At 45.3% G+C, this 27,887-nt stretch overlaps 1 protein-coding gene across 1 annotated transcript; it reads left to right on the top strand.

The window, feature by feature from the left end:
* The first annotated feature begins 15 nt into the window (after positions 1-15).
* On the top strand, positions 16-22,344 carry CABP1 (calcium binding protein 1). The gene is made up of 7 exons (XM_015429607.1): positions 16-60; positions 8,186-8,362; positions 10,671-10,701; positions 14,203-14,346; positions 16,350-16,459; positions 17,477-17,624; positions 21,871-22,344. Exons 1-7 carry the CDS (start codon positions 16-18, stop codon positions 21,894-21,896), a joined length of 681 nt encoding a protein of 226 aa, XP_015285093.1. The 3' UTR covers positions 21,897-22,344.
* The last annotated feature ends 5,543 nt before the right edge of the window (positions 22,345-27,887 follow it).

Below are 27,887 nucleotides of genomic sequence, written 5' to 3'. Positions count from 1 at the left end.
CAGCTTCAACATATTATGGGCAACTGTGTGAAGTCTCCACTGAGAAACCTCTCAAAAAAGGTATGTTCCCTGCCTGGACGTGCGTCACACATGTCTTGAGCCAACATCTTTTGGGATCTGTGATGATGTCGGGGAAGAGACAGGGAGGGATTGGTGGGAAGAAGACAAAGATGCCTCGGCCAAACTCCCCATGTGAGTCCTTTTTTTGTAAGGCTGGCCTCACAAAGGTGCACTGTACTAAAAAACCAGGGACTCTAACACCTGCATGCATGCAGACATGGCTCTTTCCATGTGCAATTTGTGTTGGTGCGTAGGGCTGTGCAGTTGTGTGCATGTGTTTGCAATATGTGGGGCTCAGTCCCTTGGGAATTTCTCCCATGTGAGCTCCAATGAATGAAATGCATCATGATGCAGCTCCCTTTCATTTCAGTGCCCCATAGAAATCCTGTTAGACTTTGTCCTCTGTTGTTTATTATAAAAATGTCAGTGCTCCCTTTTGTAAAAAAAAAAATAAGTGCACACATTTTGTGCAAATGGATGTCTGTGGATGTCAGCACAGTCTTGGTTTTGTGCAGGGATATGTGCACGTATGTCAGTGTTACCGAGGGTGATGCAAGAAAACATGTCCGTTTGGGCCTCAGTGGAGGTGGATGCATTTGACCAAGACCCTCTGTAGTGTGCCGGTGCTTGCTTATTATGGTAATTGCACTTACTATAGTAAGTAGCTTTGCACCACGCTTGTGCGTCCTGTTCCTCTCATATTTTTACAGAGCAGTGGTGTCATGATCTCCCATCCCTGTTTGGACAGGTATAAAGGATGGTGATTATGCTTGGTGACCCACCCCCTGCAACGCTCTTGCATGCTCTAAGGTGCAATTTCTCCTTCCCTTGCCTTCCGCTCCCCCTAAGTTTTCTCTTAGGTCAGTGTGATTTGCAGTCTCCATTTCTTCTGTCATACTATCCCTGGTAAATGCGCATCAGCATGCGGAGCTGATCTCCACTTGTTCCTGTCAGATTGTAGGAGGGTAACTTTCTCTGAGAATGTTAAACCGGCCTGGATCTTGCACAGACTAGAGAGTAGCTTCTTCTACATGTCCCTTTCCCTCCTCTAGCCTCCCACTGAAAAATGATTTGCTGAGAAAAAAACTTGCAATAAATAAATATGTATTTTTATTTTGGCACCAGGTTAAATTTTCTTTAATATGCCAAAATGTGATTTTGAGCAGTTAACATTAAGCTGGCTACTACGGCCTCCAAGATGCTCTGTTTCTATGACTGGATCTGGATGGGTTTTAGATGGATTGATGGCTTTAATTGCCTTCCACGATCTTCTTGTGATCCCCAAGTGCCTTTTGTACAAAATGCAACAAATACAGCTCATTGATGAAAGCAGGACTGCATAAACACACAAAAGCACTAATTCTGAGACAGGATGTACAATGGTGTGAATTAAGACCTGACTCTGAGGCCGGTACAATCAGGCCTTCAAACACAGTCAGGTGCAGGCCCCGTGCTGGGGGATGAACAGCTTTAGTTTGTCATAGAAGGATACTGAGTGAAGTCCAAGCATTCTTTGAAACACAAGCACACAGTCATAGGAGCAAACATATACTAGCATGCTTACCTGTATGTGCATAGTGATCCCAATATGTACTGTGATGTACGCATATAAGCCGCGCACGTGTGTATGTGGTGACACCCTACGTAGAGGCATTCCCCAGTGTGAACATGTGTTTGTCAGTGGACACGTACTCGTTGTTGTCACTTGTGCTTGCACAGTGAATGTCCATTTCAGAAGACCTATGTGTGCCTGAGCAAAGGTGTTCTGTGTGTGTATATTAGCCTATGTGCTGAGAATAGTTTGTGAACTCAATAGTTGTGTGTGTGTCAGGCAAGCCCGATTTCATCAGATCTCGGAAGCTAAGCAGGGTCAACTCTGGCAAGTATTTGGATGGGAGACCTCCTTGGAATACCAGCAGTTGGGAGGTGGGGGCAGGCTTTATTCAGCCACCTCTCTGAATATCCTCCAGGCCCCAGTAGGGGTCAGTCACCAGAGGTCACCATGACTTCCAGGTGCACATGCCCACACACATATGAAAAAAACAAAAAAGTGTGTGTGTGTGTGTTTATACAGGTACACTGACCTGGTAATGGGGCTGCTACAAATTCTGAGAAACAACTCTGGACAAAACATGTTGATGAGGCAGCTGGTGAGATTAATTCACTTGGAGAAAAGCTGAAAGGAGTAAGAAACTTGGAGGCAATTCTTTGTTACCGCTCATAAAAGGAAAGTGGTACCAGGCAGTGGCAGAGACCGAGCTGTTTATTGGCCCTTCAGGGAGCCCGGCACTGCCAGAGGTTCAAAACAGGGGAGGGAGACTAGAACAGCAGCTATGAGGCTTGTCTGTTTGTGGCTTATGTGAGAAAACAGGGCAGGCCTCTTCTCTTCTCTGAGCTAGTCCTAACAAGGACAAGCTATAAACTCTACCTTTGCATTGCCGTAAGAGAGAGAAGGAAGAAATTCACACTCTACAAGCTACCCATCTGATTTCTGGAGAACAGAAACAGACTGCTGTTTAGTAGAGAGAGAGCAAACGTGCCACATATGACATTTTTAGGGGCATAGCTAAGCCGTTTGAAGCCTGAAAATGTCAAGTGTGAATGCAGTAAACACATGTCCTGTACAAGTACACTTTGCCAGGGATCTGAGATTGGATGCAGGTCCTTGCTGAGTGGGCGACAGCGAGCTTGAGTGTAATGTGTGAAATGGCCCATAATAGTCTCTAGAACAACGGATCAGTAAGAGTGAGCTTTCTTTCCTCTCCAAGCCACATTAACCCCTTCCCAGCAGAGACTTTTAAAATGATGCTGTTTGCATTCTAAACACATTAAGAGCAGAGGGACTCCAAAAGATAATGACAGTAGAGCTTTGGGCGCTTTACGTTCTGCAGTTGGTCTTAGGGTAAATACAGTCTGATTGGTTCTCTTCATAACTGATGACTTGCGCAACCTTGATATTGTAAGGAAGTAAAATGAGAGGTAGTTTGAGATAAGAATGGTAGGGGGAGAACATGAACACCACAAGTCATATACCCCAGAAGGGTACATCCAAAGAGCAACTGGTACTCAAGTGCACCCTTCTGTATAGAAGGCACTTTAATGCACTATTGGGACACACTGGGCCCCCAATGCCAGCGCAACAGCTGCAAGACAAGTTGGGTAGGTGGAAACATATCCACAAAAGGCTTAGCTGCCCCTCCTACATTCTATACCAGCCCTAGAATCTGGCTTAGCAGGAATCTATCAACCCACTGAGCTCACAAAGGAGAACCTTAGAGGCCACTGCTCCTAACTTCTTGAAAGCCAAGCCCCACCAGCCCCATATGTGGGGAGAAAGCAAACTGCCCTGCCTCAAGACTAGTTCAAGGCATTTTGCTGTGCTAAGCAGCCACACTTCAGGAAGAAAATCCCTTCTGCAGTTACATAATCAGTTGTGTCTTATGCAACACTGCAAGAGGTCTTTTAGCAGCCCTCTCAGGTTTTCCCAAACACAGGCCCATTCCTCTCCTTCACAAATGTTGCACTGCACACTGCCTGATTTAAAAAATCTCGACAGGCTACAGGTAGCACCCCCTTCCCCACTTGTCTATGCTGATTCTTTCAACAGCCTTTGATAACTCTTTTGGCATTGATAGGAAATTAATTGGCCAACCTTTTCCTCTGGTGTGCCTGGATGTGTTCATAAAGAGACCAAGAAATAGCTCCTTTTTGGGGCTTCAGTGACGCCACATATGATCCAAACTCTTGAGTTTTCAGCTTTTTTGCTGCATTAAAATTATGCTTATCAGATGGAATTTAAACATTTACTTGGCAGATTAATCAAGTTATAAAGTTTTAGCTGATTAATCAATCGGGCCAAATTTTAATTGATGCATGCGTTTGTTTGGTTTTTAAGCCATTTTGATACTGATGCCTGAATGTCACAGGGAATAAAAAAGAGAAGACATTCCCCCTACCAGTGAGTAGTAGCTTGTTTTGTCAATAAGAGCAGTCTTGCTCTTCCTTCAGTATCTCAGAAAGGCATCTGTACTGAAGTTTGGGTAATATGTGCATTTATTTGATTTAAAAATCAGTTGAAGAACAGATTATTATCCAAAACACGGACTGGGCAGCTGACAGTCCTGGTGTTCAAGCAGCTGACCGTCATTTGACTTTTCAGCAGTTTTCTGGTCCCAGATTGTTTTTCAGAGAACTAAAGGTGATTTGAAAGCGGTATCTGCTGATCCCACTGTTGCCACTGACTAAATAGCTCTGGCAGCGTTTGATGCTGTTTGGACTAAGATGTGAAGTCTCTCAGATAATCTGAAACTCTCTTAAAGACCATTTTCTCTAGAGTAATTTAATATTTTTCTGGTACACAGAGAAGGATCTTCCCAACAGTTCTGTGCTGGCAGATGTGGTCTTGTGGGCTCTTTTATTCCAAGCTCTTTCTTTCCCTCCTGGTGTGCTTTTATCCACAATCGTGGCCTTGATGCTATTCTTGCCCCATTACTGCCAATAGCATCATAACTGCTGTGGATTGCCTCGAGACTGTGTTCACAAAAAAGCCAACTGCTATCAGGCTCAATGTGTGTCATGCAACAACCCTATGACACACTCAGCTAAGAAACACAGTTGCGCATGCAAATCCCACCCTCTGTGTGCGTGTCCTCGTCCAGGTCAAAAGAAACTTGCAGTGGTCAGCCGGAGTGCTCATTTTTTGGAGGACATTGTCCAAAGTCGACAGATGCACTCTGAGGAAAATGAGCCGTTGGCAAGGAGTTCTTTTGTCTCTCGTGAAAGCAATTACAGGATTATGAATGTTTACTGCGTAAAATCCAAAGGTCCTACCAATCATTGCTGGCTTTTTATAGCTGCATGGGAATGCCAGGATGAAGCGTTTCTGACAGAGCCTCTGCCATGCATTTCTATATAAGGCCAGCTGCTGATTCTCCAGTGGGGCCTGGAGCTTCCACTATAGGATTCCATTCTGGAGCCCCTGAGTAATGGAAGGCACAGACTACAAAAAAATGGCACCCTATAGAATCTAGTGTTGTGAATGTTAAGACTGTGGGGGGGATTACCAGCCAGGAGTCAGGAACTGCAGGGCAACCAATGAGATTAGTTCTGCAATTAACTAAACAACCTAGGGGGCTTACTGTGCTTTTTGGCAGCCATTATCTTCATAGCGAACTCTACCAGCTCCCTTTCACAGTTGATTTTGTTACACTTGTTAAGTTTGCTTTAAAAAAACACGAAGTACTGAAAGAAACCCTTGCCCTCTGATCACTAGAAATGCTTCTCATACACCACATGCATGTCTGAAATGTTAACAGGCATTGCCCCTCAATGTTTCAAGCCTGCCTTTACAATATTAAGGGCTAGAAACTTGCCTTCATTTCTAAAAAATGAACACCAAGACTCTCAGGAGGTGGCTCATTGCCTTGGTTTATTTTTAGTTCATGCAGAATATCACCATGTTCATGCCACCTTGCACTGAGGCAGGCCTAAGCCCCTTTTACTTGACCAAACAGGGTATACTGTACATGTGGAAAGAGAACAGCAGTGGCCAGCATATATCATTTGGCAATGTGAACAGTCATTTGATTTGTACCAGTTTTGTCCAGTGTAAAGGCCACCTCCTACATTTTAGATTTGCCACGTGGGACTCATGCCCCTGAGAGGACACAGCTGTGATGCAGATGGAGACAGGCTGTTTGTAGGAGAAAAAGGTATCTCATAGAGTCTTCTGAAGACTCTTTAAAAGAGCATGTATGAATGTCTGATGTTCTGCTTTTCCTGCATCTGAAGCCTCAGCTCCCATCTGCCTCCCATGAGTACAGTTGGGATGATTTGAAAACAAAAACCCTGTACCTTCTGAAGGGAATTAACAAATTCTGCAGCAAGAAAAACCAAATTATCAAACTCTGAATCTTTTGCATTACTTTCTTTCTGCTCAATACAGAGAAGGGCAGGAATACTGCACAGTATGAAGCCCTCAATCCCTCAGTCATGTGGCCGATGCACATCATAGATTGGGTCTGTGGTCTCCACCTGTGTAATGGACAGATGTGAGCTATGGGTTCCCCTCAATTTCTGCACATTCAGTGCCTGACTTAAGTCAGGACCGTGGTGTGTATGGCTTTGGCCTCCTCCCTATGCCATTTATCCAATCTGAAACAGCCCCAGTGTATGTGTGGGGGTGCTATTTCACCTGCAGGGGAAATCTACAGAATATATGAGTTTCCCAGTTGGCCAAATAGCACCCATCGGGGCTGTTTCAGATTGGGAAAACTGTGTGGAGAAGAAGCCCCTCCTCCATGTGCAGCATGGTCCTGAGCTGAATCAGGCACTGTGCATGTGGAAATTGGGCAGAACCAGCAACTCGACTGTTGCCCGGTGTGTGTGTAGGGGGTGTACCCCAGTCCTAATCTGTGCCCTCTGTACTCTTGCACCAACATCTCCAATTTCAGAGGCCCAAACTAGACATTACAAAGAACATGTGGCTACCACCAGCCTGCTTGTCCCCAGAAGATCCAGTAAAAGCAGACATTGCCATGACATCACAGTGTTTGGAGTTTTCATACCCCACCAGCAGCAGCTCCAGTGAGATGCAGCCAAGAAGCTCTGAGTGTCCTGATGTCATGCCACACAATGTCTTCTGCAACATTTTACAGCGAAGGAGGAGGCTTAGATCAGAGATGCAAGCAGCAGTATTCTCACATTGCTCAATGTTTAGTTTGGCTGAGATTTCAGCCCTATTCCAAATTCATTCTCAAAGTTATCCTCACTGCCATGAGGATGAGGAAGCTGGTGCGTGTTTTTTTTTGTAAATGGCAGCCAAAATTCTCAGGAATCCAAGAAGCTCTGAGTGTCCTGATGTCATGCCACACAATGTCTTCTGCAACATTTTACAGCGAAGGAGGAGGCTTAGATCAGAGATGCAAGCAGCAGTATTCTCACATTGCTCAATGTTTAGTTTGGCTGAGATTTCAGCCCTATTCCAAATTCGTTTTCAAAGTTATCTTCACTGCCATGAGGACCAGGAAGCTGGTGTGTGTTTTTTTGTTGTAAATGGCAGCCAAAATTCTCAGGAAACCAAATTCCATGCCCATTTCTGTCCTTGGCATGGTAAGATCCTGCATGCACAGGCAGCCCTGCCTGTAGTAAGTGTATCTGTAAATGTGGGACGTACTGTGATTACTAATAGGTGGGTGCTGAATCAGTATTGCCTGAATGTACAGACTGCTCAACTCATATTCCGTGGGAGCCCCTAGAGATGGTTCTGTCACCAGCCTTCTCCTGAACGCACAAAGAGCTACACCTGTGCCTCGCAGCATAGACATGAATCCCCCATTGTTTAGGGGTTGGCAGTAGAAAAGATCAGAGAATCTCTCTTTCCCATCTGCCCTCCCCCCCATTCTATAGAGATGCATGCAGTGCTAAGAAGGTTTTTGATATCATTTCAAAGGAAAAACCCTCCAGGCAGGCTAGGCTTTCATTACCTGTTGAAAGTGAACTCTGCTCAAAGCTGTAACAAACTGAAGGGGTGGGGGCATTACCAAAAGACAGAAGGGATGCAAGGCTTATTGGGGTGAAGACAGACGTATATTTTAAGTGTGGTGGAAATGGTTTGAATGCACCTTTGCTGTCCTATAAATGCACATACATGATTCTGTCCTGAAACAGTTGTGGGGGCGGGGAGGGGCAACAGTTTGTAAGTTGCCAGCATGTCAGGGAGAGGAGGAGCCAGGGGCTGATGAGCACCAACTGGCTGCCACCCATGACATCACCATCATCATTCTCTTCCCTGCCCCCAGCCCTGGAGCAGTTTTGTAACATTAAGGTGAAGGATATCCTATTACGCTTAAAAAGGCAGACAGCCTGCCTGAAGCACACAAGGGAAAAGACATGCTGCAGAGCTCATCTAGCATTTCCTCTAGGCAAGATATGTAGGTGTGAAGGCACGTTGTGAAGCTGGGCTAATGGTGCGAGTGAAGGACCTACTCAGGTGGCTTTTAAGAATGCGTCTGTCTTCACCCTCAGTCTAGCTTCTCTGCTCATTTAACTCAGAGCAAGACTGGGAGGAATAGGGAGGTAACTTCCTCTATTGTATTGTTTACTTGCTACCGATCTGGCCAAGAAGATCCACCATGAGGAGAAGACATGCTATAAGGCTGTCCAGACGAGCGAGGAGGGGTCGTCGGGCTGCGAGTACCAGGGCCCACTCATGGTGCTGGCCCAGAACTGCGCCGTGATGCACAACCTCCTGGGGCCAGCATGCATCTTCCTGAGGAAGGGCTTCGCAGAAAACAGGCAGCCAGTACGTAAGTTGCACCCTGATGGGCAACATGCAGAGCAAAGCCCAAAGGGTGTGGGGTGCACCACTCAAACACAAACATGTCACCCTGAGTCTCAGAGATCCTGAACACACGAAGCTGCCTTACACTGAATTAGAACATTGGTCTAACAAGGTCAGTATTGTCTACTCAGACTGGCAGCAGCACTCCAGGGCCTCAGGCGTCTTTCACACCAGCTACTACCTGACCCCTTTAACTGGAGATGCTGGGGGGTGAACCTGGGACTTTCTGCATGCTAAGCAGGTGTCCTCCCACTCAGCCATGCCCCCTCCATCCTGCCTCCCAAATGGAAATCAAGACTCAAACAGGCCTCTTGCTCACATACAGATACTCCTGTGCAAATTCAAATACAGAAATTGACACCAAGCTACAGTGCCTGACAGGTTTATGGCAATGCTATAACAGATAGGTGAGACAAGCACCTAGGGAGGGTGAATTTGGAGGTGTGTTTGGGGTAAGAGGCTCACTTAATCCTCCGGCGCAGTTCCCCAGGAAGCTCCTTCACTGAAATGAATGGGACTTGTGCTGTGGGACAGATCCTTTGCTAGCCTTAAAGGTACCTAAAACCAGCCTGCCTGAAGCAGCCACTTCACGCTGCCTCCTAGGACCAGCTCTAGAGCCGGGATTCTATTCCTAGCTCTGCTGCTGAACTGCCAAGCCATTTTAAAAAGAGCAAACACTCATGGCTCTGTCAATGAGAAAAATAGCCACTCTGGCATTTAGGACCCTAATGCTTGTCAAATCCTTGGGGATCCTGGGAGATGGCCAGGCAAACCGCCGCTATTGATCCTGCCCTTGCAACGGGGTTGCCAACACAAAGGCAGTGGGTTTCCCTTCCCCAGCGCCTTACTCAAAATAATATTTCTGTTTGGATTTTATAAAAGCAGAAGAAACAGGAAGTCATGTTTTTTTTAAATTACCAGCATAGCGAAGGGTGGGGCTACAGGATTAGTGTCTCCTTGACGCCCCACCTGGCAGAGAGATGAAGACTATAAACACCAAGGGGATCCATGCTCTGGCATAGCCTTCCTCGGCAGACATAAGCCAACTCATTTGCCTCGGTTCGAAGCACTCTTTGGAGCAGCCGCAGTAATTTAGCCAGTAAAGCAATCTGTAGGTAATTAGCCACATAAGCTCCGGCAAAGAGTGGAAACCCTTTCTGGAAACCTATGGTGGAAATGAAGCAATCTTAGGAGACAAGGATGTCAAGGGGAGAGGCTGGAAATTGGGAATGTTTTTTACTTGTTCTCAATTGCCTGGCAGCCAAGAGGGGAGTTATGGAGGGGTTTTTTTTGGGGGGGGGGGATACTAACCAGGAAGCAGTGCATTTCCACACTGTTCTTGCTATAGCCGCTGGAGTTTTCCTGTGCTCTTCATAATCGGACACTACCCACACACCAGTCCTTTGAAACCCAAATGGACGGTTTGGGATATTTCCTTACTACAGTCAATCTTTCTCTTCTTCTTGTCCCCAAATGCTCCTGTTATCGCCCAGGGTTGCCTTTCTGTCTTTGAGCAAGATCTGAGTCCAGTAGCACCTTAAAGACCCACAGGATTTCCAGGGTATACGCTGGCAAGAGTCAAAGTTCCTTTAGTCAGAAAGCTGAGACCCTGGGAATCTTGTTGGTATTTAAGGTGCTACTGGACTTGAGTCCTGCTCTTCTACCGCAGACAGACCAACACAAACAGTCCCCTGATAACTTTCTGTCATTGCCATCCGATACAGATGGTGGGATCAGCCCAGGACAGAGGGAGCCGTGGGTCCTACCTTTGGGAGAGCCCAGGGTTCTCTTGGTCTGAACTGGCATGAGGTACCACTGTTAAGGGTACTGGTTTGTTGGGTACGGCAGGGCAGGGCAGTTTACAGCTCATCGCAGACCTCTGAGATGCCATGTAATGCCTCTGGAGAAGCTCATAAATGCCATCACCTTAGACTCTACCAGTTTTTGTTCCTAGAGGAAAAATATAAAAAGTGGAAGTCCATTCAGTGCTGTCACAATTCTTTGGAGTAAAGATCATGGTGAACTTGCAGGACACCTGAATCTAAGACTTGGAGCAGTGACATTGCAGTGGGAAAAGCTTCAAAACAACCAGACAGCCACACTTGACTCTCTTGCTGGGTGTCAGCATCTCGTCAGGGGGTGTAGTGAACATGCTTTTCTGTTTCTTCTTGGTGCTCTTCTGTCCCCCCCAACCATACTCAAAAGGTATTATCCTGACACCACTTTCCTCTGAAAGAGATGGTTGTAACTCTGTGTTCTTTCCTTTCAGGACAGAGAGCTGCGTCCAGAAGAAATAGAAGGTAAGCATTTGTCCTGTCGTTGACAACAGGTTTGCTGTAATGGTCCAGTGTATAAGACCACTTGCAGCCACCCTACTTGTAAGCACCATTTTGCACATTACAGGGCAGCAAATTGGCCTGATGGATGTACCCTGAAACTGCCTTGGAGGTGCTTTTGGCCTGTTGGGGAAACCTATGCGTTTTCCAAGGAACATGTGTGTTTTACTCAACAGGCCAAATAGCCCTGGACTGTTTCAGGTTGGGAAAATGGCACAGGAGGAAAGGCTGATGTGTCAATGGAGGGCCAGGATGACAGCACAGTCTATTAAGTGGTGGTGGCTCCCTTGATGGGCCTAGGCTAAAGCAACTGAGTCCAACCATGCCAGCCTCTGAAGCCAGCTGCACATTCCAAATGCACCAGCTGAAGCAGCCACTAAACACAGGCCTCCCAAGAGCCTCACAGGCATTCCTTGCAGTCAGTGAAACAGAGATGACTTGAATGGCTGACATGATCACTCCCCAAGGCCCTCTTCCTTCTCATAGAGCCCATTCAGCTCCTTGGTTTATTGAGCAGCTTAAAGTGATGAAAGAAGTTGGCAGACAACTAGAGCACCACTGGAGAAAAACTTCTGACAAATAGTATTCAAGAGAGGCCAGAGAATGTATTTGTACCCACTCTGTGGTAGTGACAGTGACAAAATGGCAACACTCCTCTGTTACCATTATGTCTGTGCAAAACCATCCAACAGTAGTTCCAAATAGTAAGGAAGCATCTCAGTTTGCCCCCTGATGGTGTCAACTTGGAAACTCTGAGGCTTACTGTGACTCATCTGCAAGGTAGTTCATGGATAAAATTGCTTGTATCCACTGGGATTTGGACACCGCAACTTCAGCAAGTTGGTGCTGGACTGTTGCTGGAGCTCAGCCTATTACCAACTGGGGTTTGACCTTTACCCATGTTGGCTTATACCAGATTGCTAGGGTGAGGGATAGCCAGTGGATCCAGGGAGTAGTTAATACCTTTAAGGCAGGGAGCTGTTCCAAACACTTTGCAGGATGATTCCTTTCTGCTGTAGCTCTAATCCCTTTAGAAAAATGCCGTCTTGAACACTATGATTTTGCACATGCTGTGGAATGACAGATGTCTAGGAGCCTGTCTGACCTTCTCAGGCAGGACATTCCACAAGGTGGGAGCCACCACCGAGAATGTGTGTGAATGGGCAGCTGCAGATTTCACCATTTTCAGGGTGGCACCTATAGAAGGCTTTGCTCAGACAAACAAAGCTGTCACAATGGAGCACAGCAGGAGAGACGGTCTTGCAAGTGTGTGGGTCCAAGGCCATTAAGGGCCTTGTGGAACTTTCTCCTTACAGCACCTAGTTTTATGAGTTTTAGGTGCCATATGAAGATCTTCTTAGGGTGTAATCCTAAATTGGTCTGCTTAGAAGCCTCATTTTATCCAATGGGGTTTACTCCCAGGAAAGTGCTTTTAGGGTTGCACCGTTACCCATCTAAGCTTTACGTGATTTTTAATCTTTTTTTAATTAGTAGTTTTAATATTTTTTAATGTTTTGCTGTTTTAATGCAGGCTTTTAAAAGAATGACCTAGGGTCATATGACCTTAAAACGAGCCCTCTGGTTCCAATACCATTATAAGGAAATGTCTCTAGATGATAGATTCTATCACTACAGGATTCGGCCTCTAATCGCTCTCTCAAAGGGCAACAGGGAGCCTGGGTTCAGAGCATCCAGTTTTCAACAGAAAAAAATACCACCAATAATATTTAGCACTCATAGAATGTGCAAAGCATTTCATGTTATGTTACACATACACCTGAATACACATGAAGCTGCCATATCAGCTTCAGACTCTTGGTCCATCAAGGTCAGTAATGTCTACTCAGACTGGCAGCAGCTCTCCAGGGTCTCAGGCTGAGGTCTTTCACATCACCCACTGCCAGATCTTTTAACTGGAGATGCTGGGGATTGAACCTGGGACCTTCTGCATGCCAAGCAAACGCTCAACCCTGAGCCACAGCCTCAGTAATGCTCTAGTAGTAGCCCCCCTATGGGCCATGCAGCATAACATTAAAACTGGAACTGACACAGAATAAGACAACTCAGGGTAGTAATCCAGAGGGCAACCATAAATCGCAATAGAATAAAGCCACAGCTAACCAACAGCAATGCAAAACAATCTACCCTTCGCCTGTCACCTGAACACAGTCAGAGAAGGCACCAGGAAAATCTTAGGGGAGAAAGTGTCATAGTGCCACCTTCAGGAAGCCAGTGGACCCAGCTACCACCCATCTTTTTAGAAGACCTTAATGGATGGACACATTTATATGGGAGTAGCTTGTCCTTCAGACATCCCAGGCCCTGATCATGTAGGGATTAAAGGCCAAAACCCGCACTCTGAATGATGCCCAAAAACAAACTGGAAACCAGTGGAGCTCTTTTCACAAAGGAGTAATCAGTACTACAGCATATCCCTATTAGTGCTGTTGCTGCAGAGTTTCAGACATTTTCAAAAGATCCCCAAAGGTAGCCTTACATATAGTATATTAAAACAATAAAGGCCTGATGTACGTAAAGTATGGACAGTTTTAGCCAACTCATTTTTTTTCCAGGGAAGGGCATAGCTTGTGCACCAACTGAAGTTGTGAAGACACTTTGAGTCATATATATCACTTGTACATTCAAAGATGTGAATTTGCTCCTTAAGGGGAAGTGCTACCCTCTCCAGAACTGGCAAAAGCCACTGTCTTGATCCAGACCCCCAACAGAGTGTCTGCCATGTCTAGATTGAACTTCAGTGTGTATTCACTCTCACATGAACACATGAAACTGCCTTATACTGATTCAGACCTTTGGTCCATCAAAGTCAGTATTGTCTACTTGGACTGGCAGTGGCTCTCCAGGGTCTCAGGCAGAGGTCTTTCATATAACCTACTGCCAGATCTTTTAACTGAAGATACTGGGGATTGAACCTGGGACCTTCTGCATGCCAAGCAGATGCTCTACCACTGAGCCACGGCCCCTCCCCTCTCACTCAGCCTTGCTTTTGTTCTGGTTTAACAAGTTTTGCAGGTTTTTAATATTATTTCAAAAAACTTGCAAAATCTCATTAGCCAAGGGTGGCAGTGGGATAAAATGGGGTGTGTGTGTATGTGTACTTTCTTCAAAATACTCCAGCCTGAGAATCAGCTCACGTAAGGTCTCCTAAAGAGGTCATCGTTGAAATAAGACTTGTACTGAGGACTTTTCAAGCTTGCACTCTTATTCCCCCATACTCTCTTGGTTCTCATGAAGATCAGAGTGCATTGCTTAGACCTGTTAGCCTGATTCCTTAGCTGTCATTTCAGTGCCAGAGATCCAGTGGAGGAGCCTGGCTTCTGTCTATCCAGTGAACCTGTCTGATAGGCACACACAGGCAAATTCCTCTTGGGGAAAGTGGGATAAAGCCTGGAACAGTTTCAGTGGTGCTGACTCTGCCTCCTTCCCCCCCCCCCCCCCCAACAGAGCTGAGAGAAGCGTTCAAGGAGTTTGATAAAGACAAAGATGGCTACATCAACTGCCGGGACTTGGGGAACTGTATGCGAACTATGGGTTACATGCCTACTGAAATGGAGCTTATAGAATTGTCCCAACAGATCAACATGAATTGTGAGTACGTGCTGTCTAAACTGATCCCACCCCCCACCCCCTGTGAGGCTTCTGTCCCTTTCTAACCAAACACAGCCCTTTTCTCTCTTTCTCCTGCCGTTTTTGCCAGGCAATGCCTGCACTAGCACAGACTTCCAGTCCAGTTTTACCTAAGGCGTGCATTCTATGCACAATCTGCACAAGGATAAAGTGCCAGGGATGCATGGAGGTGACACCCATACTGCCTTGTGCTCTGTCATTCCTAACCAAATGATTGTAATATATATCATGATTGACCTTCCTCTGTTGGACTTGCCTTAGCAAGCTGTTCTTGCCAGTCAGCCTCTCTGTTCAGCGTTCTGGTTTGCCTGAGGCCAGTGACTCTCTGGGTTTGTGGCTGAGCACATTGGTTGCCAGTCTGAAGGAGATCTGTGATCTGATGTTATTTCTTGGTTGTGGGGAGGGAGGAGCTGTAATGTGCAGTTGGTCTTCCATTCCAGCTACCTCATTGGTATCAAGCTGTGAGAGGTATGAATTAGGGTGACTGGCTTCAAAGGAGGGTGGGAGAAGGGGGAATTCTGGCAAATGCTAGTAGCTGGTGCTGGGTGAGAAAAGCTGGAATTAATGTGCAGCTGTTGGAGCTCCACTGCTGCCCTCCTCTTGGATGTGTGATCAAGAGGATTTGGAAAGTGCTGGTCTGTAGCTGTCCATAGCATGGCAGGAGAAAAACTGAGATTCTGCCCTCATGCTTTGTGTCCAGTTAAATGAGCCAGTTGTACAAAACTGATATCAAGTGGGGAATGAATTTACAACCTAGTTTCTGATTTGCTTCATCCTTCTGCTATTTCCTTCTATTTCCAAATGCACCCTTCAAACCCAATACCCACTTCTGTTCAGATTTTTGTTATTCAGACAAGCTAGAAAGTTAAAGATTCCTACTCATACCAATATTATCTAGATATACACAACATTATATGCATACGTACATAAATACAAACAGCAATCAGTCACAGTACTTTCACTTTCGTCCCCGATAACACAAAGGTTGCAATTAGTTCTGCAGATGAGCCAGCGAAAAGAAAGGGCTGAAGCTGTTCAATCAGTTCTTTACAATGAGCAGTTACTCTGGGATGAGACTTGCATTTATGGGAAAGTTCCTGATCTGTATTTCCAAAGATGAAGCTGTGCTATACAGAGTCACTGCTGCAGAAAGCAATATTTTCCAACTTTTGTTCTCCCAGAATGACAATTGAGATCCAGACTACAGACACCACAGAGATCAGGGCTCAGGAGGAAATGGCAGCATCAGAGATTGAACTCATTGGTATACCATAGAGTCCTAGGAAGAAATGGAAGTCCTAGAGTGGCTGCAGAGGGTGGATGTTCTAGGACTTCTGTTTCTCTGTGCTGAGCTGATGATTATGCAACAGATTCTGGAATAATTCACAAAATCCTACTGGCATGCTGAGAATGTTGGATTGAGTTATGTGTGCAGAGTCTAAAAGAAATAAAGCATGAGGTCAATTAAAATTATAAGCACATTAAATATGATAATAACTGTATTTTGAAACTTAAAATTGTCTAATGTAAACATTATTTGCCATTATTGTCAATAAAGATTCCCATAGCTATTGCCTTTGGTATTTGACTATGAACACCATGTTTTAGTAGACTTTACCCTAATGCTAATATTTTGTTCTTCTGAATGCTGAAGTTAGAAATTGTTTTCCTTTTGTTTGCAGCATTCTCAAGTAGGCAGGAAGCGGGGTTGGAGGTTGTGTTGAATATTAGAATGGCAAAAATGTACTAAGTGGTGAGCTACGCATGAATCCAGAATCACTTTGGCACATGCCAGTCTGCATGGATTCATTCACTCTTTGCTCTCAACAAACCGGTTTGGTGGTACGAACTGGTTTGTCAGATGGGAAGAATATGTTCAAATACTGATGCTCAACTGGTTTGAATGCTTTAAAAGCGGAACTGAGCATTACTATGTTACTTTTTGTTTGTCTTGGTGTCCCTAGTGGGTGGCCATGTAGATTTTGATGACTTTGTGGAGCTGATGGGACCAAAACTTCTGGCAGAGACGGCAGACATGATTGGGGTCAAGGAATTACGAGACGCTTTCAGAGAGGTGAGAACTAGGCTGTGGAATCTCCTCCTGTGAATTACTTGCCTACAAGATTCACAGAGGATAGGTCTGTCAGCCATGACAGCTGAATTAAACCCCTGCATGCAGAGTCCATATACAGGGTTGCCAGCCTCCATGTGGTGGCTGGAGATCTCCTGCTATTACAATTGGTCACCAGGTGACAGAGATCATTTGCTCTGGAGAAAATGGTCACTTTGGAAGATGGACTCTATGGCATTATGCCCCCTTGAAGTCCCTCCCCTCCCCAAACCCCACCCTCCTCAGGCTCCACCCCCCCCAAAACAGGTATTTTTCAAAATGGAGCTGGCAACCCTAGCTTTATATGTGGTGGAAGGATAACAGGGGGAAGCTTTCGCCTTCATGCCCTGTTTGCAGGGTTCCTGGAAATGTCTCTGGCCACTGCCAGAAATTGGATGCTGGGCTAATTAGGCCTTTGGTATAATTAAATATAATTAAGGGACTGTGGGGGCTCAGAAGTTAAGACGCTGAGCTGCAGTTGGGAAGGTCTGTAGTTTGGCAGTTCGAGACCCTAGTGTCACGTGACGGAGTGAGCTCCCGTCTCTGGCTCCAGCTCCTGACAACCAAGCAGTTTGAAAGCAAGAAATTGCAAGTAGATAAATAGGTACCACCAGGGTGGGAAGGTAACAGCATTATGCGTACCTCGGCATTTAGTCATGCTGGCCATATGACCATGGAAATGCCTTCGGACAGGGCTGGCTCTTCAGCTTGGAAACGGAGATGGGCACCGCCCCCTAGAGTGGGATTGGACTAGCTTTCAAGTTAGGAAAAGCTTTACCTTTACTATAATTAAGTAGTGCTGCTTCTACTTATGCTACCCAACTTGAAGAAGTAGACTGACTTTGAGCATGATTGACTTTGAGTATGATGGAATACATTAAGAAATGTGACTTTGGAATTTGCAGGTAAAGCAGATGAGACAGCAAAATAGGTACCCCCTGCTTTCCCCTTGACTGTTTTTTTTTCCTCTGTGTGTGGCAGTTTGACACCAATGGTGATGGAGAGATCAGCACCACCGAACTACGAGAAGCTATGAAGAAACTGCTTGGACAACAAGTGGGGCACCGGGACATAGAGGACATAATACGGGACGTAGACCTGAATGGAGATGGGCGAGTGGATTTCGAAGGTGAGAGAAAACAAGCAGTTGCCAGTGGGGCAGGGAGGTGGGTTAGCAGGGCTGGACTGGGCTTCACTGTTGTTTCCTGCATTCTGTCAGGATTGTGTGTCACAGGAAACTCTACCAGTGCTGCTATTCTGCAGACTCTTCTTCCTTATGCTGGTCAGCCTGTCTCTCCCTTTCTCATTTTCTACTTTTGAGGCTATTAATCCCCAACCATGATATTTGACTACTTTCCCAGCACCCTCTGGGGCTCAAACTAAGGGCTATAGCCTACCTCAGTTCCAGGGGTCGTTTCATAGAAAAAGAGCTAGGGGAACTCATTAGCATAACTCATTAGCATATGCCACACCCCCTGACATCACCGGAAGTGTGTCATAAGGCCACACCCCCTGACATCACCGGAAATGTGTCATAAGGCCACACACCCCGCCCCCAATGGTCCCGACCGGCGGGAGTGTGAGGAAGCCCCGCGAAGGCCCTCCCTGGCCCCAGGCAGGCAGGGGTGGGGAGAGGCAGGGAGGAAGCAACTTACCCTCCCTCTTCTCCTGCCTCCTCCTGGCTGAATGAGGGCCGGAAGCAGGGGGCGGGGCTTCATCATGTGCCCCCCCCCCGGTACCTCACCCGGGGGAACTGTGTTCCCCCGCGTTCCCCCCCGAAATGACCTCTGCTCAGTTCTATTTCCACACAGACGCCATCTAAGGAAGCTGCCTAAAGGTATCACCCATACAGTGCCATTTTGTGATCTGTTTTCCAGTAGATGATCCTGATGTCATCCCCTCCACATGCACCAATTCTTCTTTCCCCTTGAGTTTCCAGCATTAAAGAATCGATTGTCCTGCTTCTTTCTCTCCAAAACCCATCCCAGTTTGCTCCCTCTCCCTCTCCCCTCCCTGCTTCTATTTTCGCCCTCTGAAATTTCTGCTCCATTGAGAAGGCAGTCATCCGCCATGATGTTTTTGTCTCTGGATCCCTATTTGCCCTCACCAAAACCAGCCTCTCCACCTCTCACGCCACTATGGCTGCCCTTGCTTTATTGAGGTCTCTTTCCCACACACCTTGCCCTGAAGGCTACAGTGTAGATTTTTCCAAATTCTGCCAGTTCTAGCTCACACCCCTTCTTGCTTAATTTTCAAGTTAGGTTATCGGGGAAAGGTCATCTGGAGTTTTGGAGTCCACCCTCCCCGCACTCTGGCTCTTGCTACTTCTGTCACCTGGCAGCCGTTGGTTCAGTAGGTTTTTCTCTTCTGCTCAGTTTTGAAGCTCTGCAGGTTCTGCCTTAGCTCATCCCTGGTCTTTAACTCCTGTTTCTGAATACATCCTCATTCCTAGTCTTGATTTACAACCTATGTTCATGCTCTTGAAGAGATTAATGTTTCTGGCAGAGAACAAAAAAGTGGGCTGATTTTGTTCATTTTAAATGCATCCTTCTCTTCTTATCTGGCTGTCTACCTGGGCCCCGGTCACACGGCAAAGTTGCCGCGGGAGAGGCACGGATGGTGGGCGGATTATCCGGGCGCGATCACACCCCAACATCTGGGAAGTGGCTTACTGCCCATGGCTTACTGCCAAAAATGTGTTAAAAAAGTAGTACCTCCAAAGTACTAGTAAACGTTATCCACGGGCTGCCTCCAGACTCCCGTGGTGTGATCGAGCCGGCGCGCAGCATTCCTCTCCGGTCCCTCGTTTATCCGCCGGCGCTGAGGGAAGGACCCGTGGTGTGCCGCTGGCGCGTCTGATCGCGTAATCGCGGATCAAACTGCGCCGGGGCAATTAGCCACGCCTCCCCCCCCGCAATATCCGGCCAGTGTGACCGGGGCCCAGGTTAAGCAGTGTGAATACACTTCCCTGAGCCAGACCCACTCTAGGAATCCTCAGTGCCCCTTTTTTGTCTTTGTTGCTCTGGTGCAGCATGCCCTTCCAACTCCTCCCACCTTCTTTTGCTAATACTTTGTGTCCTCCTTCAGTGATAAAATTAAAAACATCCAGTCTCATCTACTTTTCTATTTTCCTCCTCTTCCAGATCTCCCTCTCCCTATTGTTTCAATTGTTTCAGTTCCCCTCCCCTTCTCACTTGATAACCTAACAACCGTGTTTACATCATACAACAATTCCACATGCCCCCTTTGCCCTGTACCCTCCCAACTTCTGGCTGCCATCTCCCCAAACCATTTTCTCTTCTCTCTACCACATGATCAACCTATGTCTCCTTGTGTTCTCTCCTTCTGTTCTCAATTCAGAATTTTTCCACAGTAGATTTTTCCTCATTAGGAATCTCCAGTTTTAGTGAGTTCTGAAAACTTGGGGTAAGAAGGAGAAAACTTCAGGTTTGTGCCTGGTGAGGAAAAATATACTGCGGAAAATTTCATATAACGCACAGTTTTAAAAAGTCAATGCAGGGAATTTCACTACTTATCCTGTCCAGCGCGAGCTATGCTAAGCCAACGCTCTCTAGGTGTGAGTCAACCACGACTACTGGACCCAAACAGATGATAGCCATATAAACTAAGCTTCTTATTCTTTTAATCTGTTAAAAACATCTTCATTATTCTGTATGCTAATTTAATACCCACCTTCTATATATATAGTATAAAGACACATGTACCATAATCCTCTTTCTTCTCCTCGGTCCATGGTTACTTTCTAATAGTCCAATAGTCCATGCTATTCTCCCTCTTCAGTTCTTTCTAACCATCATTTCATATATACAATCTTTACATTGGAAGCTTATCTCAATTTTCCATGGCATTTCATAACAACTAGACACTCTCTAGAGAGAATTTAGTCAAAACATAACAGTGTCTTGGTGTCATCCAGGAATGGAAATCAAATAATTGAAAAGACAGTGTTCCTCACAATGCAAGATAAAAAGCAAAACAATCACAAAGGTCACCAGATTGGCATGTATCTATCACACAACTTCTCCAGCTACAACCAGATTGCCCTTCTATCATTGGCCTCCAAACTTTTTGGGCATTCTGCTGATTCACTCTCGACCTCTTACAATCTAGCTTCTGCTTCAACTGAAAATCACTGACAATATCTTCATTGCCAAATCAAAAAGTTTCCACTCTTCCTCATACTCGACTTCTCTGCAGCCTTTGCTACAGTAGATCATTCTTCCGTGCTTCTTCACACCCAAGGATTCCTTTATTCTGTCCTTAGCAGGTTCGCTTCCTACCTCTAATCATTTGTTCAACGTTTCCAGAGGGGGAAGCTCTTCTTCTGTTGTCCCTTTCTGTTTTGGAGGTCTCCCAGGATATTTCCTTGGTCTTCTTCCATTCACTGTCTCTGCACTGTCCTTGGATTACCTCAAAATCCTGTGACTTTTAGTACCAATTAAACACCAATGACATCAAGCTCTACCTTTCTTATTACCAAACTTTTGCCTTCCATTCCATCCAATCCTACATCTCCAACTGCTTCTCATATATTTCCACTTAGATGTCACATTACTGTTTCAAACTAAATATGTGCCAGACTGAATTTTTCATCTTTCCTTCCAAGCTGCCTTTTCCTTGTTTGCTATCTGTATCCATTGATGAAGTCATCAACACCCTGCTAATAGGCACAAAACCTTGGACTTCTCCCTGTTTTGCTCCTCGTTTCTGTTCTGTTGTTAGATCATGTTGCTTCTGTCTTTGTAAATTACAAAAATATATTCCTTCCTTGATGTTCTTGTCATCTCTCACCTTGATTATTGTGATTTTAGCCACCTTGAGTTTATGGACATAATTTTAGGTATGACTAAAATCAGTAAATTGTAAAAATATGTAACCTCTACTTCTCCGGCCTCACTACCTTGCCTCTGTCCATGAGCAGAATTATTCACCTCTATCATCATCATTGTTCTGACAAGCAATAGCCCTCCTTTAAAACCCTAGAATGGTTTTCTGTCTCCTCCCAGATCCAACACAAACTCCTCATAATTACCTCAAAGCCTTCCACTGCCTTTCGTCCTGTCTTAACTCTTTGCCCTCACATCCTTCTCTGGGAGGAAGTTTTGACATTTCTCTGCCTTAGCTGTTGGTATCATGGTAAGACAATTCAGTTGCTATTGGTTCCCATTCTGTGAGAATCCACCCAGGTGTCACAGAATGAGCAAGGATATAAAAGAAGGGACTTTGTTACTGGCCAGGGTGGGATGCCTAGTTACCCAGGTGGGATGTGATCTTCTGACCTCTCGTTCCCTCTTACTGGGGTGGGATGACCTTGTTGGTTTTTCCATATCTCTCTTTCTCCTTGTTATTTACAGAGTTTGTCAGGATGATGTCCCGCTGAAGACTGTTTCAGGGTTGAAAATTAAGCAGCATCTGAGGGTAGAAAAGGGCCCGAATGGAGCATCTAGCCCGTGTTCCTATGCAAAGACTGACACGCTGGCTGCACGTGAGTTAGTGCAATACAATGACCTGTCTCTCCGATCCAAAGTGGCCCTGATGCTCCTTCACCCTTCCACACTGTGAAAGACTTGCAATCTGCTACAACTGGAATCACTGCTCAGAGAAGCTAGCTGTGGGGAAAGCTGCACTCTGGGAGCAGCCTCGGAGCATTTGCAACCTGATGAAGACCTCCTTCCCTGCTCTTACTCTTCCACCAACCGCTGCAAAGCAACATGAGGAGAGGTTTTTCCCGGAACTGGTGGCTTACAGTGAGGCCATCCGGGATTGGTGCCTGCCATAGACTGTGCTCTGCGCCTTTTTCCCCTTGGTGAACTGAGTCTGTATGTGCTACCTCCGTGTGTGTGCGTATAATGTTATTTATGCCTCCTTGGAATGTTTATGTGTCTCCCATGAGTATGTTAATATCAGAAAAGACAAATATATGTTTTTTTGGAGGGGATCAGATTAAAAAAAAAATATGAAACTTTGTACAGGACTCATGCTTCTGTGTAAGGGAAAAGGGATGCTGATGGGTGGATCACTTCAACTCCCCATTTTCTAAGGGCCCAAAGGCAATCTGGAGCTGCGGAAGCTGGATCGCGTGTCTTATTTCTAAGACAATCTTGTTGTTTGGCACACTTGGGGCCAGCAACCGCCAGCTTGGTTGTAGCCTGATGGCAGAGAGGACTCCACAAGGTATCATGCATTTCTGAAGTACTGAAGTCATGGATCTGAACAGATTTACTCAGAAGCAAGACTGCTATAGGGTACCTATATATTTGCCTCAATGGGGTAAAAGTTCTTGGGGCCAATTATGGAGAAAAGGGCATGATAAGGAGGCTTGCCCCCCCCCCATTACAAGACATTTCTGATCCAAACCAGGGCCCCATTTAAAGGGGAGAAATCTGATAATTCCATTCCAAGAACTCCAAACATGGTGCCTGATTTGAGCCTCATTCCCTACATACGTAAGTGCTGTCAAGTCACAACCAACGTATGGCGATCCCAGCAAGGGGCTTTCAAGGTAAGTGAGAAGCAGAGGCGGATAGTCTTCCTTGGTGGTCTCCCATCCAAACACCAACCCTGCTTCGCTTCTGAGAAGATCAGGCTATATCACGCCACCTTCCCTGCTTCCTTATCCCAGGTAAACATATATTAGATTGAGGGATGCTATTTGGCCTCATGTTGCCATGAAAATGGCACCAGGGAATGCTGAAGTGTGCTGCTTAAAGAGTGAAAGAGCCCCTAAGTTTCTGTAGCTGGTCAACACGTGGCCTTTTAATATGCTGTCCTCCAGCTGTCTGGAGTGTAGCCTTTCTTTCCCCTCTACAGTGTCAGGCCCTGCCATTCCTGAGCAATGTGGACATGGCGTGTACATCAAGGAAGAAAGGAAGGGATGATCACAGAAACAAGGCGAAATGTATTCTATGCGCATATAGCATGTACCGCTGGTTCACACATTGCTTTCTATGTGCAACAGCAGGAACACATATCAGGCCCATCATGTGTAGGGACTTATCCCATTTACCAAATATTAACTGGCCAAGTGAGAGATCAGGTCATGGAGTTTTCTGTAAATTAATTATATGTTGTAAAGTAGTATCTTTTTCTGTGTGTCCTGAACCTGCTGTCAGTCAACTTCCAGCAGGTTACCCCAAGTAGCAGATCTTAGGGCCAGAAACCCCAGGATAAAGGGCTCCCAGATACTTTTTTTTTTAAATCCCCGGAGGGATTTTTTTATTTTGCAAAGACTACAAACTACAAAGAAATATTAGGGAAGGGACTACAACTAAGGATAAAGGAAAGCAAACCACACTAAACTAAAACCCCAGGAGGAGATCTTTTCACTGTTAGTAAAAATGTTAGTACAATTAGTTTTAGTATCACAATATACTTGTAGAGTTCTTGCTTATAACAATTCGCTATTTATATGTTATTTTATTAGTTGTTATGAGAGACGTCTCTGATCATCTTATTCTTCGCTTCAAAAATCCATTTTCCAAGTCCTTCTGCCTTTATTTTGGCTTTCTGTCCTAAAATCTTATACCACTCTGGCAGGTCCTGCACCCTTTTCTGCCACAGAATCCTCTTCCGTTCCCAAAGTACCTTGTTTCCCCGAAAATAAGACACTGTCTTATATTTATTTTTTCTCAAGAAGACATACTAGGGCTTATACCACAAATGCATAGAAATCCTGCTAGGGCTTATTTTTTGGGTAGGTCTTATTTTCGGGGAAACAGGGTAGTAGAGTCACTAGACTTCGATTCTCCATCTTTAGACTCTTCATCTGTCCCCAGCTGACGTTTCAAAAATTCTTTAGTTTAAAAAGTGGAATCCATCTTCTCTCTTCTATCGTTGATCTTAAAGATGACACCCTCCGGAACCGCCCAACCCTTATAATTTTTCCTCTTCTGCCTGATGTCAAATGGAATGTCCTTTAAAGATTTAATGGTTACATTTCCCATTTTCAGTGGAGTTGCTGATGTTGCTTTCAAAATGGCATCTCTAGTTTGTCTTAAGAATCTAACCACTATTTCTCCAGGTAGGCTTTTTAAATGTAATTGGAGTATGCCCTGTAGGCTGGCTCCATTTTGTTTATAAGTTCTTCCGCTGTTAAGCCTATTACTGGAGCTATAATCTCACTGAGCACCTTCTTCAAGTCTTCTCGATCCGTTTCAGGAACCCCCTGAAACCCGAGAATCATGTTAGCTTTTTCCATCTGCAGCTGCAAAACTCAATTCTCTTGACTATTCTGCTTCGTTTCCACATCTCCTAACCTTTTCTTCAACTTCTTGCTTGTGGTGTCTATTTCTTTAATTTTCTCGTTTGCCTGTTCCACTTTTTTCTCCGTTTCGTTCAGCTGAAGCTGCTGTGCTGCAAAGTTTTTATTCATTATGGTCAATTGCTGGTTAATACCATCGAGTTGTTCCATCACCGGCTTAAGCATATCCGCCAGGAGTTTGTAGACATCTGCTCCCTCTTCCGGTTTCGGACTCTGACTGCCCCGGCTTCGTTTTAAACTTTCTTTGCTGGGCCGCCATCTTTCGGTTTTGTTTACAATTTCTACAGCTTCTACGCAACTTGGAAAAATCACCAAACAACTTCGCAATTCAGATAAGTCTCTCAAAACACTTTCGATTTGTTTCCTCCCCTCTCCCCCTTCATGTTCGTTATCCGCTCACTCGCATAAGAGGCGTCCCTCTTTGCCGTCACTTTTTCAACCGCGGGGGGGGGGAATCGCTTTTTAAACTAGTCCGTTTTTCTAGAACTCACATCATTGTTGGTCAATTTCTGACCACGCTCGGTTATACACCATTCCGCTCGATCTCCGGCACTTGTGTCTCTTCACTGACTGAGCAGACCCAGTAGCGTGTATTCTTCTCTTTAAAGTAACTTTAGCAGTTCCACCCTATGTCACTAATATTTAATGGCTATTTTCTCAACCCAGGACCAGAGGGAAGGGTTTGGGTCTCCCTTTAACTTAAATGACAGAAAATGGCCCGTAAGACACTATTCAGAAATAACAGAAGGTTTTTATTTAATATTAAAGGGAAAGGTAAGGTGAAGTCAGGGGTTGAAAATACTGAGCTAAAATAGTATAAGCACAAACTCTTATATATCAGGCTAGTGAGAGTTTCTGGAATTATTCACAGTTACTATACTTCTTTATTTTGAGAGGTTTCTGTTCCTGGGTTTTCTCAAACCACTCCAGCACACTTTATTTATAAAATAGCAGACTTTTTTGCTGCCCAGAAAGCTGGTACCCTCTTCCCAGTACCCAAACCCCTTCTCTTGGAACACCAGTTTTTGAATGACTCTTTAGGTCTCTCCACACAGTTTTTAACCACACCAGACCAGGGATCTCTGTACCGTTCAGAGATATCACCCTGTTCAACTGGGTAGGGAATCTTCTTCTCTCCCTAGAAGTTTTATCCCCTTTCCTTGGCCTGAACTGGAGTCTCAGTTTACTTCCCAAACCTCCTAGCCAACTTTCCCCCAGTTCTCCTATCTGTGTTGAACTACTATCAGCCAAGGCTGAAATTAGACTCACAAGACAAATCTCAGACTTTCTCTAGTCAAGGCTCAAATCAGAATGAATCACCTCAGCATCCAGCTTTCTCAAAACTGTCTGCTCAGCTGATGCTGGCCAATCAGATTGCTCAGAGCAGCCTGTCACTCAATGCTCTTTGGCTCTGTGAAGAATTAACCCTCCACAATCCATAGTTTTATGTACAGCACTTTTAAGCCTCTTAAAAACTGCAGTCCATCACAGCAGTCTTGCAAAATGAGTATTAGTCAGAGAGCAGCTGGAGCTCTGCTGTCATCCTCCTGCAGGCCAAAGGATGGCTTTCTCTGAACTATGGATTTCAGGGTCAGATCTGACTCTTACTCTGTTGCCATGTGTGACAGACTACATTTAATATGCTGCCTTCCTAATGCAGCAAAATCAGAGAAGGGAGGTGAATATTTAACTCTCCTCTAGAATGTTTAATGACAGGCTGCTCCTTTTTTCTGATTGGCCAGTATCAGATGAGGGAAATATAAGATCTGCTGTGTACTAAGGGGAGGGGGAATTTGTTTTGAGTTCAGTGGCAGTTCCTGTTCAGTAAAGAAAAAGTTCAGCTAAAGTAGTGGATGTCTGAAGAGTCTAACTAAAAGTCTGTCAGACAGGTTCACCTTTTGAATAAAGGGAGAGACTCCTTGTTGTAGCTGTGTTAAACATAACCTGAGAAAGAATTCCATCTAAGAATTCAGAGTCCAGTGTCAGCTAAAGTTGAAATTCGTTTTCACACAGACACCAAGAACTGGGGTTTGTGATTTTAGTAAAGAGTGACTGGATAGCAATCACACCAAAAGGAATTGGATTATACAGGGAATTGGCACTGAGGCAGTTTCTGGTCTGATGTGAAAGGAAATGGTTATACACTACTCAGAGGAAAGAAGAAACATTATGATTTCAGAAAAGGGAAAAGAATCTGATATACAAAAACAATGGCCTTTCCAAAAACCCTGAACAGTTAATAGGAACCTATATGCAGAAACACTGTAACTGAAACTTAAGTACTCAACCATCTCTCACTGATAAGAACCAAGAATTTGTAAAACTAAGCTGCCACACCACCATCTTGTCTGTCAACTGAAAAATACACTGTTTTACCAACGTTTACCTCAGCCATTCCAATTCCTGACTACCACATACCATCCCTGCCTTTTAAATAAAATCTTCATTATTGTTCACTGTTACAGTCTCCAGTGCCATTTCAAGGGTCCTAAAAAGAGGGCTCCTGTTTTATCCTGACAAGTTCTTGGGCTGGGCAAAAGCCAAATTAGATTCTGTCAAAAGGTGGGACATTCCAATTTATAAAGTCACAAATATTATCACTCTACTGGGGGCCAGCTCAGTACCTGAACTAAGAATTATGGCAGGAAGAATCTGCCTCAGATTAGGGAGAGTAACAGGGTCCATCATACCATCCATAATGGTATCCCAAATCTGCTGTCATCCTTTGCCTCATAGCAGAGTCATCTCTACTAGCACTGAAAAAGCCTTAATTCTTCTTGCTCGTCCCCAGGGGTCATTTCAAGCAGGAACAGGCAGGAACGGCATTCCAGGAGTAACAAGTAAACTCCTCCCCTCCTCCTTTCCCTTCGCCTCACCTCCAAGTGGGGTGAAGGGAAAAGGGAGGGGAGAGAAAGGGAATCCAGGGCTGCTTCTGCCTGACGGGCCAGCGTACCGGCCCCTCTGACAGGCAGAAGCGCCTGGGATCCATTCCTTCCCCCCCTCCTTTCCCATTGCCTCACCTCCAAGCGGGCGAAGGTAAAGGGAGGGGGAGGGAATCCAGGGCTGCTTCTGCCTGACAGAAGTTTAAAGATTCAAAACAAAGTTGAAAGC

The sequence above is a fragment of the Gekko japonicus genome, unplaced genomic scaffold (assembly GCF_001447785.1).
Source record: "Gekko japonicus isolate JY-2015 unplaced genomic scaffold, Gekko_japonicus_V1.1 scaffold409, whole genome shotgun sequence".
NCBI classification, from domain to species: domain Eukaryota; kingdom Metazoa; phylum Chordata; class Lepidosauria; order Squamata; family Gekkonidae; genus Gekko; species Gekko japonicus.
The sequence above is the reverse complement of the archived record's forward strand: the minus strand, read 5'-3'. Positions and strand labels throughout refer to the sequence as shown.